The sequence below is a fragment of the Mauremys mutica genome, chromosome 2 (genome assembly GCF_020497125.1).
Source record: "Mauremys mutica isolate MM-2020 ecotype Southern chromosome 2, ASM2049712v1, whole genome shotgun sequence".
In the NCBI taxonomy this organism is placed as follows: Eukaryota; Metazoa; Chordata; order Testudines; family Geoemydidae; genus Mauremys; species Mauremys mutica.
Window position 1 is genome coordinate 45904909 of NC_059073.1, and position 16794 is coordinate 45921702.

Sequence of the window (16794 nt, forward strand, 5' to 3'; positions counted from 1 at the left end):
ACTCCTGCACAGAACGAGGGTCAGGTTTTGGCTCTAAAATTCAAGAAGATTTTTACAACTATGGTAAACTGTGATATATTTAAAATGGAGGAGTGATTTTTAGGAGCAATAAAAGCTATTGGTATACTCATGTTCATTTATATTTTTACTGATGGTATGTAATGTAATTCAATTCACAGAAAGTATAGTCAGTATGATATTCCTACCTTGATTCACAGACATTTCATTGTATTGAAGATTTAAATTTAAAACTGGCACGGCCCACAGATATTGCTGTCCACTATCATCATCATGATATTCAAGATACACATCATAAAATATCGGATTAGCAAAATCGGATAACATCTTGGAAACAGAAATTGTACACTATAGAAAAAATGTGAACAAAATATGTAATGAAGTAATTAGATGACAAAAGTGACCTTTTTTATTTTAAAGTTTTGGAATTCCTTCCCCAACCAAACTAAGAAATCTGTCTCTTACAAAGAGCATGCAACAAGACATTCCAGCAATTAAGCTGTAGAAAATCCATAATTTTTAACTAAGCCACTTGTAGTTTAATGCACATGCACAGACTTCAAACTCAGAAAATAAGCCTCTAGCTGTTTCCTCCCTTCTTGTTTTATATCAAGAAGGAAAAAGAAACATACTTAAAGAAACATATGGAACAAATATTGTGGCATTTAACAATTTTTTTCTGTTCTATCACAGAACTTTAGCCTGTTCTAATCATTGGATAGTTTTGAATGCAGCTTAATATGTAAGGTACTAATTAGATGGGGATACAATCTTTATAATCCAGTTTCAACTTCTGAATCTATGTCTAAGAGTATGTCAACGCTGTAGCAGTATAAACAGGGGTTACGCAGGTGGGAGCTCAAGCTAGCTGCCTGAGTACAAATCTGCCCATACCCCAAGCATAAGTGCGAACTCTGGTCAAGCTAGAGCATGTCTGTCTACCTGCACCGGGAAGCACAGTTGCAGCTGTAGTGTAGACATACCCTTTATTTATTAAATTTACATCCAACAAAGGGATTCATGTGGCTATATGCATTGCCTAGTCACAGACAAAGAAAGCAACTTCATTAACTATGGACCAAAACATAAAAACAAAAACAAACAAAAAAAACAGCACCTCAGAGGGGTGAGCCAAGCTGGCATAATTCAGTGATCCACACTGAATGGCCAATAGCTTTCCATTTCTATTTTCAATATCTGAAGACAGATAAAAGTGAACTCTACTATGTTTATATATGTGTAAAAATAGTAAAGACTATTTAAAGATCAGAGACATTTGTATAAATAACTGGGCAAATATTTATGTGAAAACTAAAGTGATGTACTGTAAGATTTTCACATCACTCAAAAAGCAGCTAGAACAGGTCTGCTATTATACAGCAATAAATAATGCACTTTCTTTGCTACTTCAGTTAGGAAAATTTTCCAAGTGCAGATAAATTAATTAACAATAATTATAACAACAATGAATAAATAAACCTGTGCTAGGTGCTATATAGTTCCACATAACTTTACAAATGTTAAGTGATATACCTAAGAAACCCACCCCCCACCATGAGGTAAATTTTATCTCCATTTTATAAAAAGGGAGAGTGAGACAAGTTAAAGGTAAAAAAGAACTAAATAAGTTCATGGAGGATAGGTCCACCAATGACTACTAGCCAGGATGGGCAGGAATTGTGTCCCTAACCTCTGTTTGCCAGAAGCTGGGAATGGGCAACGGGATGGATCACTTGATGATTACCTGTTCTGTTCATTCCCTCTGAAGCACCTGCCATTGACCACTGTCAGAAGACCTGATAATGGGTTAGATGGACCTTTGGTCTGACCCAGTATGTCCGTTCTTATGTGAAATGCAAAGAATCTGAGTGTAGGGATGTCAGGCATATTGTGTCTTTCTATTAATAGTGAGGCAACAGCAGAGCAGAGATTTAAAGAAAAAAGAATCCCTCATTGTTCCAAGTCTCATGCTTATTTCACCAGCCTTCACTGACTGTATGGTATGTAATGCTGCATTGTTTTGTGATGTGATTGGTATCTGAGACTTAACAAATAAACTCATTTCACTCAGTATGCTAAAAGACAGGATAAGCAACAGTTTCACAAGAAAAAAAACAGGAGTACTTGTGGCACCTTAAAGACTAACAAATTTATTTAAGCATGAGCTTTCGTGAGCTACAGCTCACTTCTGAGAAAAGCCAGTGCCACAACTCCTGGCTCAACTTACTCATTTCTTTTCACACATACACCTTCACTGACAAGATTCAAAAATTACTCAAATAAAAGCTCCAAAATAAAATTTTACTTCATGCTTACACTTTGTTGATAAGTTGTTCCAAAAATATAAGCAGCATTCAGCCTAGTCAGTGTGTCAGGACAAAGCTGCACAAAAAAAATCATTAGTTTAGACATGTTTGGGTACATTAATTCAAAGGCACAACTTTCTCAACTTGTAGAATACACAATACCTACGTAGTTTATACACCTGCAGTTCTTATTAAGATTTATTTAGTTCAAAAGGAGATACTCTTTTTAAATTCTGAAAACAGAATAAAATCAATGATTTATTATGGTACTTTGAGTATTGCCTCTGCTTATTCACACTTGTGGGATGCTCTTTGCTCCACCACCAAACTTCTCAACCTTATGGAAAGCAATGTCCAACAGGACTGCATGAACATCCTCTCATGGCACTGACTGTTCAGACCTGGGATTACAAAAACTATGCAGCCTCACTGCATCAGTTCCTGCGGCTAAACCCCAGAGTCCTATAAGAAAAGAACTCCAAGGGAGAGAGGAAGGTAAGTGGATCATATGAATAAGCAGATGTGACACTCTCAAAGCACCAAAATTACTCTGGCAAGAAACTATTATTTCTCCCTCAAGGTGGGCTCGTCATTTCCCCCATTTGTGGGAATGTAGCAAGCAATGCAACTCTCAGGAAGATTACTTGAGTTATGATTAAATAAGGACTGCAGAACCATCTTGCCAAAGTAAGCACCAAATTTAGAGAGAACAGAACTGTGTAAATGTGACTAGAACCCCAGGAATCATTACAGACATATTATTGATATTGTCTTAGTCCTACACACACAATGTAATACATTAAGACAGGTACTGAGTTCCCTTACACTGATTCCCAAAGGCTACAAAACGTTTTGTAATTAGGAAATGAACAGTAGTCTTATCCAAATAAAAACTCAAAGCCTTCTTAGTACCTAGGACAGAGAGTCTAGTTTCCCATGGGTGATAATGAGCTTTGGAGATTAGTGATCTGATTCAGAAGAAACTCAGACACCACATTTGCAGTAAATTTGTGAGGCAGTAGCAGCACAGTCTTATCCTGAGGGAATATTGTAAAGGAGGATAAGATATTGAAACCTGCAACTGACTTACTCTTCCACAGTGATAGCAGAGTTTGAGACTCTCCAACAGCTATCCTGATGAGCCTACCAGCACACTCGATGACAACTCACAGACTTAAGGCCCTACTAAAAATGCCTTCCCAATGTGAGGCTCCAACAGAGCCAGACTCATTGAACGTTCTCCAGAAGAGTATGCACCTGAGAGTCCAACCATTTATTGTACACACCAACCACAAATGGAAGAGGAGGAATCATGGGCCATGCACACACAGCTGCTTATGGAAGGGAAAGAACTGAGTTGGCTGGGACCTTGGCTCTGAGTGACTGATGCCATGAGAGGCCAGCAAGCCGTGCCTTCTAGAAAGTTTCTAGGTGCTCAGGAGTTACATTGGTGTGAATGGGAAACCACCTTGAACAAGAAATCACCTCTAAAAAGCTATTTTTATTATATAGGCAATTCCATGATCAGAATAAGGTTGCACTAAAATAACTGTAGTTATTTGAACACTCGGGTGCTGTATTTGTGCTCCTCTCCATTTTGATCTCTTCTCTAAAAGGCAACTAATATTTTGATAGTGTAGGAACAATGTAATTTAAAAAATCACACTTACCTGCAAGACACCTCCTTCCAAATTTTGCCATTTAAGAAAGTTTCCCTCTGCATCATATGAAGCTGCGATAAGCTGCAGTTTTATATTCTGACAATAGAAGGCAAAACTCTTTTAAAAGACTGAATAATAAATTTTAGGCACATCCATCCCATTTTTTCAATAGTTTACTACAACCTTGGATATAACATTTTCTCGTTTTCTATTTGCAATATGAATATTAATCTTGGTTCCAAGATTCCATGCTTTGTTCCACGCTTTTTAAATTTACTTTCCAACTCTTCTAGTATCAGCATCATCAGTGTGACGTGAAAAGTAAAGGTGGTAAGAAAAATATGTACTAAAACTTTTTTCCATAAGAATTTGCTGATTTGTTGAAATCAAAATGTTCCAGGGAGACAGTTTGATTTTGAGGAAGTTCTTTTAGAAACCAGGCAGGGTTCCAACATACTCAAGGCCAGGAACCTCAGGGTTTCCAGGGTCTGTAGTGCTGGGGCAACTCGCCAGACAGATTGCCTCAGGCAAGGACTCCCTTTTGTGAAGAATTTCAAAATTTTTGGTTTTTGTTCCAAATCAGAATGAAACTAGTTTTCAAAGGAGTGAAATCTCTCATGAAACAGAATACTTTTCTCCACTCAGCTCTAGTGAGACATTAGTTTGGTTATTCCCTACATATTGGGTGCCATATTATGCCATGGATTTCTAAACACAATGCTCCAGAGAAATTAAGAGGGGATCTGCTTAATAATCAATGGACTAATACATTCCTCAAGGTATATCCAAGGTGGCTGCTGGTGAAGAATAAGCATAAGGAGGACAACATTGTTTTGGCTAGGTTCTAAAAACAGTAGCTAGTTTTTTGGGTTTTTTTTGTTAATTTCTCAGCAACGGAATGCAGAGAAGGGCATATTTTCTAAATAGGTAGTTAGCATCCAAAGGATATTTCCACAGCAAATGATTGTCCCTTTGAAGAATTAAATAAATTATGACCAATACTTAGCCATAACATGAAAATAATGGTTTAATCGTTAAAACAAAAAACAAACAAAACAAACAAAAATCAAAGCATTGCAATGTTAGTTAAAAAACCACTGACTAAACTGTATGTGAAAACTTAATGATGGTTGTTATTTCTGAATTCAACTATAAGACAACTTATGATGAACTTGAAAATGTAATTGCTAGACAGCTTATTATAACCAGCACCCTTTTTTGGTACTTCATTCAAATTTTAGAGATCATTTAACTTAAACAAATTTATGAGGATTGTGTGCAAAATAAGGAATTAACTGAATATCCTGGAGAAAAAAGGACATTCTGTATTAAAATGTTAGCTAAATCCATGCCTTGTGCAACTCAATTAGCTTTAATGGAGTTATACCAGAGATGAATTTGGCCCCTTAAAATATCATCATGTCTTGTACCTCACAATGCCTACCTTGTTTGTTCCTTTAAAACTGAAGCTTGTAGGGAACTGGGTTGTATCAAGTACTTGAGATGCTAATCCTGGCTGGTCACCATAGTACAGCCATGGAAGATTCTGTCTCCTGCAAACAGTTATATTTTGTTTTCTTCACAGGGCCTTAATATTTTATGCAAAACTATAAATTTGTAGCAATTTGTATGTAAAAATTAATATTGAAAAAAATGTGTGAATCAATAAAATTATAGAAGATGTAACATACCAGAAGGATACTGAATGAACAGTGCCTAGCCCTGCTGTATTTGCATAGACATATTGAAACAGACCACATGCATCACTAGTGGTAGAGCTTAATGAGTTCATGTTCATCACACACATATTTCCAAGTGCTTGGCACGATGTTAGATTGGAGTACAGCTACAAAGAAAAAAACAGTAAAGAAAACTATTGCTGATAGCCACATCTTGTTGCTATGGCAAAAATGAGGTAGTTTTAAACCTTAACAATTCATCCCTAAAGCATTACTTTTACTCTGAAGTTTATTGCTTTGTTTACATCTAATGTCTTCCTCCAAGCACATGCTCTACAGTTATATTTGGATTATGCATGGCAACACAGAGTCAGTATTATCACCTTTTTATACACAGGCCACCTTGATTTTCAGATTTTATATATTTTTTTTAATTTTAGGTTAAAGCAAACAGATGATATAACGGAATAGTAATTCCAAAGTTTGGGGGTAAAAAAATCCTGATTTTAGAATTCAGGTTGCTCAGGTTTTACGTCAAAGATGATTTCCCCAAAGATCTAAGATCAATACATATCTAAGTTGAGTAAGTTGACAAGCATCACCTACTTCATCTTCAGTGCATGTTCCATCATACTGGAGATTTACATAACATAGGACAAAGCAGAGAAGACAGACTCTGTGGTGATTATTTCTGTTCGTAGAGATTAAAGCTCAATGATTAATTGAAAGCCAACTGGTAAAGCCAGCAGCCAATCATCACTGAAAATTTGAACCAATTATGAATATCATCAAACATCCAAGGTAAGATGACTGCTGGTCATGCAGGATTTTTTATTTTATTTTAAGTATACAGATTTCTAGGTTTTCAAATAAACCCTTGTTTACACATTATATCTCTCTTTCTTGAATTCCTTTTGTTCTAGTCACTTGCTGTGACTTGTACAAGACACAAATCTATATGTAGGTATTTATGTGGTCCCCACTCTCTTAGAGTCCAAGCATTTCTTAAACATTAATGGATTAATCCTAAAAAAAATTGAACTAATATCATCCCTACTTAATACTGTAGATGGTTGATTGAGGCACAAAGAGGCTAAGTGATTTGCCCAAGATCACACAAGAAATCTGTGGCAGAGCAGGAAAATGAACTCTGATCTTCTCAATCCCAGTCTAGTGTCTTAACCCTAAACGCTCTCTTCTCTGTGGTCAGAAAGGCTCCAATTAACCAAATCTGAGCTAATAAAAGAAAAAGCAAACTCAAGTAACAAAATATTTTTTAAAAAATCAAATTTAAATCTCAATTTTCAATAAAACAAATTTACTCTTTGTAAATTAACGAAAAGCTTCCCCTTTAGGATAAATCAAACTAAAAACCTATACATTCTCATAACCTTTTAGTCTTTTTTCCCCCTTCTTGGAAGAGGGGTAGTCTTTCTAATAAGATTAATTCCCAAAGAAGTGAAGATTCTCCTATACTATAACTCCCACTAGCATTGATTACTGTATAATGTTATTTTTAAAAACACAGTATCTATTTTCTCTGTTATGTATACTGTTATCTCAAAATAAGTTTTCTTTAAAAATAAATTGAATACATCAAGTTTCAAAAATTAAAGTGCCATGTATTATGTATTTCAGATTTATCAGATTAATATTTCTTCTCAGTAAAATACAAGATACAAATTCAAAACATGCTCAAAACTTACCCAACAAGCAGCTGCTGATGCTTGTAGGTTTTTCAGAAACCATGCTGATACCACTGTTATACCCTGTAAATAAGGAATCATTGCATCACAGTATCTGTTTTCAGCTGTAAATAGAATGTCAATTAACTCAATATATCAGAGTCCGGAAAATAATATAGCATGCCAACTGAAAGACTTGGAACTATTTTTCTAACTTTTCTAAAAGCTCTTTTCCTTAAAAAATAATGTCCCTTTGGAATTGATCTATAAGTCAGAGCTACAGCTTGGTACAAAACAGGTAGACTATAGCAAAGGAAAAGTTTGTGCTGCTTCAGTAAAATATATTTTCTCCAAGATATTAATGCCTGAACCAAAAAAGAAAGACTTAAGCTTTGAACCTGCACGCTGCCACAAATGGGCAGATCGTACTGCCCTTGAGGGGTGCCAGTGACTTCAAAGGGGTTCTGAGCAGGTACAAGGGTCCATGTGCGTGCAACAGCTTCAGGGCTTTATTTGCTGAAACTCACTGAGTTTGATAACAGTAATAAAAAGGGAAATAATGCAACTAGACAGATCTAAAATGAAAAAAGGTATCTTTTGTCTATGAAATACAAACTGAAGATCTGTTTTCAGAAACAAACTATTTAGAAAGCGTGACTAATCTTGCTTTAAAACACACTACTTTTCTCCTCCTCTTTCATAAAGCACTCTTCAATTCTGAACAGAAAAACAAAAGAATGGCCATTCTTGGTCAGCCCAATGGTCCACCTAGCCCAGTATCCTGTCTTCTAACAGTGGCCAGTGCCAAGTGCTTCAGAGGGAATGAACAAAACAGGGCAATCATCAAGTAATCTATCCCCTGCCTTCCAGTCCAGGCATTAGTCAGTCAGAGGCGTAGGGACACCCAGAGCATGGGATTGCATCCCTGACCCTCTTGGATAACAGCCACTGATGAACTTATCTAATGTTTTTTTAATACAGTTATAGTTTTGGCCTTCACAATATCTCCTGGCAATGAGCTCCATGGGTTGACTGCTTTGTGTGAGGAAGTATTTCCTTTTGTCTCTTTTAAACCTGCTGCCTATTAATTTCATTGGGTGATCCCTGGTTCTTGCATTATGTGAAGGGGTAAATAACACTTCCCAATTCACTTTTTCCACACCACTGATGACTTTATAGACCTCTATCATATCCTCCCTTAGTCATTTCTTTTAAATCTCTCTTCATATGGAAACTGTTTCATATCCTTAATCGTTTTTGTTGTCCGCCTCTGTACTTTTTCCATTTCTAATATTTCTTCTTTGAGATGGGTTAACCAGAACTGCACAGAGTATTCAAGATGTGTACATATCATTGATTTATATAGTGGCATTTTATTTTATGTTTTATCTATGCCTTTCCTAACGGTTCCTAACAGTCTGACTATTGCTGCACACTGAGAAGATGTCTTCAGAAAATTATCCACAATAACTACAAGATCTCTTTCTTGAGTGGTGACCACTGATTTAGACCTGTGGTAGGGCAGCTGCCCCACACAGGCAGGGGAAGGGTTAAGGCAGCCTTGGAGAGGCGGCACAGAACTCAGCCAATCAGGAAAGGGTTTATTGGGAGAGCCAATCAGGCAAAGGCTTGCTGGAGCAGCACATATATAAAGGGCTGTTCAGCAGAGCAAGGGGAAGTCTTTCTCTGGAGGGCAAACGAGAAGGACTGTCCACTGAGGAGCACTGGAGATACTGCAGTGTTGGGCAGAGTAGCAGAGCAATAGGGGAGCTCTTGGCTGACCCTGGCCAGACTGAGGCCTGGAAGCAAGGGCAGGGAAGGTGCTAGGGCTGCAAGGGAGGAGGCCTAGGGAAAGTAGGCAGAGGGAATAGGAGGAGGGGCAGTAAGTGGCTGCCAGCTACAGGGTCCCTGGTATGGGACCCACGGTAGCAGGTGGGTGTGGTCCCCCTGCTCTCTTTATCCTGACTTGCCAATGAGGAGAGTGGCCTAATCCAGACTGCAATTTGCCCCTGAAGCCAGAGGGTAGACTAGAGACTGCAGCTGGCTGCTGAGGTAAGTGGAAGGACTTAGGACTGCCTGTCCCCTGAAAGGGGAGAGACAGCAGGCTGGGGCACAGCTGGAGGGCTGTGTCCTGAAGAGGACTCTATGGTCCAGGAGAAACATGGGTCAAGACAGTGGAGAAAGTGGAAGTAACGGCGAGTGAGATACCGCTAAGAAAAGGCACCCTGGTGGTCCAAGAGAGCTATTTCCCAGCACGACCAGCCGCGGCAGTGGGTCTGAACTGCTACAAGACCATCATTTTGTATGTATACTTGGAATTCTATTTTCCAGTGTGCACTACTTTACATTTATCAATATTGAATTTCATCTGCCCAGTCACCTAGATTTGTGAGATCTCTTCTCAACTCTTTGCAGTATGCTTTGGATGTAACTATCTTCAGTAATTTAGTACTGACTGCAAACTGCGTCACCTCACCATTTACCCCTTTTCCAGATCATTTAGGAATATGTTCAACAGCGCTGGTCCCAATACAGATCCCTGGGGGACACCACTATTTACCTCTCTCCATTCTGAAAACTGACCATTTATTCCAACCTTTTGTTTCCTGTTGTGATGGGGTGTCTGCCCCACACTCGCAGAAAAGGGGTTAAAGGCAGCCGTAGGGAGGCTTTGCAGGAGGCAGCCAATCACAGAAGGGCTTATAGGAACAGCCAATCAGGGCTGGACTGGCCCATATAAGAAGGGCTCCAGAACTGAGCAGTTTGTCACTTCCTAGAGCAGGGGTCTCAAACTCAAATGACCCCGAGGGCCGCATGAGGACTAGTGCATTGGCCCGAGGGCCGCATCACTGACACGCCCCCTTGCTGCCCCTGGCCCCACCCAAAATCCACCCCTTCCATGAGGCCCCGCCCCTGCCCTGTCTCTTCTCCACCTCCTCCCCTAAGCGCGCGGCTCCCCGCTCCTCCCTCCTGGAAAGTGCTAAGCGCCACCAACAGCTGTTTGGCGGCGGGAAGCATCTGGAGGTAGGCAGAAAAAAAAATGAAGAGTAATATAGTAGTATAGTATTAAAATATAGTATGCTATTAAAAGTCAATTTATTAACTTTTTTATTAACTTCTTTAACTGTAATGTGAAACATCAGTGCTAATTTTGACAGTCATTTCATTTTTGGCCACTTAGCTGGCAGCGTTTTGCATCAACCAGAGCATCAATATTAGGTTTGATATCCTGAGACGAAACCAATCTCAGTGTTGCTTGCAAATGTTCATCAGTGAGCCTTGACCTTAACACAGATTTGTTAATCTTCATGGAAGAGAAAAACTGTTCACATATATATGTACTTCCAAACATTGCCATTATCCTTGCAGAAGCAGAGAATAACATGGGAAATCTTTCTTGTGAAAGAAACCTGTAGAATTCTGGAATTCCAACATCTGTATACTTCTGCTTCAAAATCGTGTCACACTGAAGCTCCGCTAACTCCATCTGCATTTCCTCTGCAACATTGTCAATTTCAACAGCAAATGGTGTGGGAAAAAGTTGAAAATGTGGTTCAAGTGCCTTGAAATCTTTAAACCGCACATCAAACTGTTTGTGTAAGTTAGAAATGATCTCTGCATATTCTTTCAAGGATTTGGGTTCAACTTTTCCTAAGGAATTCAGAGTTGAGAAATGGACCAAATTGCCAGCAGTCAGCTGTTTCCCCCATAAAGTAAGCTTGACTTTGAATGACTTAATACTGTCATACATCTGTGTTATCACCTGTTTTCTACCCTGAAGTTTCAAGTTCAGTGCATTCAGGTGATCAGTTACATCTGTTAGAAAAGCAAGGTTGCAGATAAAAGTGGAATCAGCAAGCTGTGGAACCTCCTTGTTATTCAGTTTCATGAAGGAATCAATCTCCTCTTTAAGTGCAAAAAAACGCTTCAAAACATTTCCACGACTCAGCCATCTAACTTGAGTGTGATACAGAAGTTCCCCATATTCACTGTCCATACTTGCTAGAAAAGAAGTGAACTGTCTGTGATTCAGCCGTCGTGCACGTATAAAATTAACAGTTTTAACAACTACATCCATAACTTCTTTCATTTGTAGACTTTTACTACACAGGGCTTCTTGGTGCAAAATACAATGTATACTGGTGAAGCTAATTCCTGGTATATTGAGGCTGTTCAGTTTGGTCTTCAATAATCCAACCACACCAATGTTTTCAGAGCACATTGATGGCGCACTGTCCGTAGCCAAAGATACGAGTTTGTTCCATGGCAGCGCAGCTTTTTCAATGCACTCTTCCAATCCTTGAAATATGTCACGTCCCGTTGTGGTACCCTTCAGTGGCATTAAGTCTAGCAATTCTTCAGTTATATTCAAATTGCAGTCCACACCTCTAATGAACACTGCACACTGTGCGGTATCTGATACATCTGTACTCTCATCAAGAGCAATTGAAAATACTTTGAAGTCTTTTTTCCATTTGAATCAATTGTTTTTGCACATTATCAGCTAAATCCGTTATCCTGCAGGCAACTGTATTTGCAGACAAGCTTATGCCTTCAAAAACTTTCTTCCTATCAGGACATAAAATTTCACTGGCCTTCATAAGACATTCTTTTATGAATAAGCCTTCTGTAAAAGGTCGTGATGATTTAGCTATCATTTCGCTTATCACAAAACTTGCTCTTACTGAATCTTCGCTAGACTTGTTAATCCCTGAAAATAAATTTCTTTGCTTGGCAAATGCTGCTTTAAGTTGCTGAACTTTTTCCTCTCGGATTTTTCCGGTGAATGCATCATATTTTTCACGGTGCATCGTGTCATAGTGCCGACGCACGTTATACTCCTTGGGAACAGCAATCGTTTGCTGACAAATAAGGCATTGAATTTTATCTTTTACCTCTGTGAAAAAATATAAATTCTCCCATTTGTCTTGGAAAACTCTCTTTTCTTCCATGAGTGTTCTTTTTTTTGACGAAGTCATTTCCAAGCAGTTTTAATAAATATATACACTCAGTAATGCACCTCACTCAAAGGACAAAACACGCACTTAGATTTACTGCCTAAGGCTCTGGGCTGGAGTTTGGGTGGGGGAGGGGGTCTGGAGTGCAGGCTCTGTGCTCGGTTCAGGCTGCAGCAGGGGGTGGGGGTGCAGGCTTTGGGACGGAGTTTGGGGATAGGAGGGGGTGCAGGGGTGAGGGCTGTGGGGCTGAGGGTGAGGGGTTTGAGGCATTGGAGAGGCTCAGGGCATTGGAGAGTCTCAGGACTAGGGGGGAAGGGAAGCCTGCCCTGGCCCTAGTGCAGGGGGACGCTAGGACCCTGCGGCAGCAGGTGATGCCGGAAGCCGGCATAGTGGAGGAGTGGAGTCAGTGTGAGCTCCCGGGCGGTGAGGGGGCAGCAAGTGGGGGCCGGGAGACACTGGGGGGAGGCGCGGGGGGGCGGCAGGTGGGGCCAGGGGAGAGACCCGGCCCCAAACATTGGGGAGCAGCGCGCGGGGAGCTTAGGCACAGAAAATAACTCGGGGAGGGGGGCGGGGGTGAGGGGAGTTTGGCGGCGACAGGAAGTAACTGGGGGAGCTCCATGCGGGCCGCATGTTTGAGACCCCTGTCCTAGAGCTTGAGAAGGGATGAAGATAGGCTGCCCTGCAGGCAGAGGACAGCAAGCACCCTGGACAGCGCAGTGCTGCAGGCAGAACCCACAGAGCTAAAGGCAGCTCCTGGCAGGCTGCAGGGATCTGCAGACTGAGGCCCTGATGCAAAGGCAAAGAGGGTGCTGGTGCCATGTGGGAAGTAGCTAGACCGTGTACTGCAGTTTGCTACCGAAGGGAGTGGCTGGACAGTAGACTGCAAGTCCCCCAGGAAGGGGGTGAGGGAACACCGTGTGGCACAGCTGGAGGGCAGTGTCACTGAAGAGGACATTGCAATCCTGGGAGTGACGTGAGTCCAGGAACAGAGGTGACAGCAGGCCAGACACCACCAGGAGAGGGTGCAGCACTAATTCCCCAGACAGCCAGCAGCAGGTGCTGCAGTCGTGAGTTGTTCCCTATCACACGTGGTAAAGAATGCGGGCGTGGTAAAGAATAAGGGGAGGATAGAGGACTGTGTGAACGATTGCCTGCCTCAGAGTTGAGAGACTGTTTCTACCTTCTGTGTCCCTCAGCGGAGTTGGGGTATGCAGAGGCCTTCTTTGGAGAGGATTCTTGTGCCTTCCCAGACTGGACTCCAAAGTCAGTGCCCTGTGAAAAGGGGCTGACAAGCAGCAAGGGCAGTTTCAAGTAATAACAGACAGAACAAAGTAAGTTACCAAGGAAAATAAAGCAAAAACACACAAGTCTAAGCCTAATACATTAAGAAACTGATTACAGGTAATATTTCACCCTCAGATGTTCCAATAAGCTTCTTTCACTGACCAGCCCTAGGGAGGTTGTGCAGGAGGCAGCCAATCACAGAAGGGCTTATAGGAGCAGTCAATCAGGGCTGGGCTGGCCTATATAAGAAGGGCTGCAGAACAAAGCAGTTTCAGTCACTTCCTGGAGCTTGAGAAGGGAGAGGACTGGCTAACTTGCAGGTGGAGGGCAGCAAGCACCCTGGACAGAGCCATGCTGCAGGCAGAGACCCACAGAGCTAAAGGCTGTTCCTGGTAGGCTGCAGGGATCTGCAGACTGAGACCCTGATGCAAAGGCAAAGAGGGTGCTGGAGCCATGTGGGAAGTGGCTAGACTGTGGACTGCAGTTTGCCACTGAAGGAAGTGGCTGGACAGTAGACTGCAAGGCCCCCTGGAAGAGGGGGAACATAGTGTGCACAGCTGGAGGGCAGTGTCACTGAAAAGGATGCTGTGGTCCTGGGAGTGATGTGTGTCCAGGAACAGAGGCGACAGTGGGTGAGACACCACCAGGAGAGGGTACAGTGCTAATTCCTAGGACAGCCAGCAGGAGGCACTGCAGTGGTGAGTCATGCTGTCACACCTGTCTCAACTAGTTACTGATCCGTGAGAGAAACTTCCTGCTTATATCAGGTCTGCTTACTTTAAGAGCCTTTGGTGAAAAGTTTGTCAAAAGCTTTCTGAAAGTCCAAGTACACTATATTAACTGGACCACCATGTCCACATGTTTGATGATCCCCTCAAAGAATTCTAATAGATTGGTGAGGCATGATTACAAAAGCCATGTTGACTCTTCCCCCACCCCAACTAATTGTGTTCATCTTTCTAATAATTCTGTGGGTTTTTTGTTTTTTTTTACTATAGTTTCAAACAGTTTTCCTGGTACTAAAGTCAGGCTTACTGGCCTGTAATTGCCAGGATCACCTCTGGAGCCTTTTTTAAAAAGTGGCTTCACATTAGCTATCCTCCAATCATCTGGTACAGAAGCTGATTTAAATGATAGGTTATATATCACAGCTAATAGTTCTGCATTTTTGAGTTTGAGTTCCTTCAGAACTCTTGGGTGAATACCATCTGGTCCTGTTGACTTATGACTATTTAATTTATCAATTTGTTTCAAAACATCTATTGACACCGCTGCTTTAATCTATGAAAAACTAAGTCAACCAACTGGCAGCATTCCTTAATTTCAAGTCTGGATCCTATTGCTGCTTTTTCAAACAGCTAAAATTTGAGCAGATTTCCACCAATAATATACATTCACTAGCTTTGGCATTTTGAGGAACCATATATTCTTATGAGGTTTTTAAGGTCAGGCTTGACAAAGCCCTTGCTGGGATGATTTAGTTGGGAATTGGTCCTGCTTTGAGCAGGGGGTCGGACTAGATGACCTCCCGAGGTCCCTTCCAACCCTGATATTCAATGATTCATGCACAAAGATTTTTCTTCTATCATTAACCACATCTTTGTGTGTATATCCAGCATTTTTGCAGAAAACTTCAAATCTTATTTGTGCCCATTTCTCTTTAGGTCACACTAATAGACTGATGATGGACATGGTTAATCAGTGTCCTTTGAACCTTCTAGACCCTGTCAGCTAGTTGTCTTAACATAAACTACTAAATATTAGACCAAGAAGTCCAAGGCTCCCCACGAACTCTGCAGCAAATTGGCTATAAACTCTTTGGAAGGCCTCTGGTTTCTGTGGTGCATTGGTGTGGCAGCTTAGAAATTCTACAGCAGCCTCATTTAAATTTGAAAAAAAAATCAGGGTTTTAATAAATATTACAGTACATTTATTCTTGTATATACTTAAACATATTAAAAACTGAAAATGTGGAGATAGCCTATAATGTTGGTAATCATACAGCCATTTATAGAATATCTGATTTCATGGCACCTTCTGACAAGCAGCTGATGTTCCGTGTAGTTTACCTTAACATTTATCACATAGTCAATACGTGGTAACCATGATATATTTATGGTTTTCATGACTCATCCAGTTTTTACACTCTAGCTTTTCATTTCATATTTTTTTAATGTTTAAGTTTCTACCCTCATGGTTGCAAGAAATAATCTTCCAAACATGAATTGAGTGTAAATAATAAAGCTGTTATTGAGCCTGCAGACAGCCTGAAAAAAAATAGCTGAGAGTTGTGAACTCCTCCACTGCTCGTTAATTTTATTGAAGCCTTAATGCTAAAGACTAATGATGAGAATTAAGTAAACATTAACTACACAGTTGCTAATGGATTGAGAAAGAGTTAGGAGAATATGCAGGCTTTTTTAGCAAATCATAAACTTTCTAAAAATTTAACTTTTGAGGTATCAAAATTTGTGAAATCAGGTCGAATCTGACATTAGTTTAGGGTGACCAAACAGCAAACATGAAAAACTGGGACAGAGGGTAGGGGGTAATAGGAACCTATATAAGAAAGACCCAAAAATAGGGACTGTCCCTATAAAATTGGGACATCTGGTCACCCTACATTAGTTTCAGACGAAAAGCTAACTACTTCAGAAACGTCAGTGAACCATTTTGACATTTAATTTTGAATCAACATTTTTGGTTTCATATTTTGTTTTGAAGCAACATTCTAAACATTTTGTTCGACTTAAATAAAATTATTTCAGTTTTTAGTTTAATCAAGACGACAATTCCGTTTCAGTTCAACTACTAAACAAACAAATCAGTAATTCATTCAGTTCTAGTCATGATTTAAGCACATAGAAAGGGAAATTACACATTAGTACATGAAAGAAATAAGAAGGGAAGGACAGAGGGGAAGCACAAAGAGAAGATGGAGAGAAAAAAACGGGGACAGGAAGATAGGATAATGTTAGTCTTAAATTTTCTCACTGAATGATGCTAAATAAGGCACTGAACAAAGAGTGGTAACTAAATTTTTAGTTACTACAGAAAAGCATATTCTACTCTGGATCTTTGTGCAAACTTCCAACTTATATCAGTGGGAGATCCACTTTGGATTCAGGGAAGTATACAGTCTTAAATGCTTACATTTGCCCATAGACCATAATTTAGACAAGAATACATCTTTTCCAGGAAAA

At 40.3% G+C, this 16794-nt stretch overlaps 1 protein-coding gene across 5 annotated transcripts in view; it reads right to left on the reverse strand.

Annotated features, from left to right (window-relative positions):
* The window catches only part of TMEM67 (transmembrane protein 67), a 74102-nt gene that overhangs the window by 31959 nt on the left and 25349 nt on the right, over nt 1–16794 (reverse strand). For 4 of the 5 annotated variants that reach the window (XM_045007234.1, XM_045007233.1, XM_045007232.1 and 1 more), the window contains exons 7-12: nt 7371–7433; nt 5677–5831; nt 5430–5538; nt 3995–4081; nt 2335–2400; nt 207–366 (exon numbers count right to left, since the gene is read on the reverse strand). In XM_045007234.1, coding sequence (XP_044863169.1) covers nt 207–366; nt 2335–2400; nt 3995–4081; nt 5430–5538; nt 5677–5831; nt 7371–7433 — 640 coding nt within the window. Of the gene's footprint in view, nt 1–206; nt 367–2334; nt 2401–3994; nt 4082–5429; nt 5539–5676; nt 5832–7370; nt 7434–13487; nt 13499–16794 lie in introns of those variants that run through there. The other variant, XM_045007235.1, reaches the window with a different exon arrangement.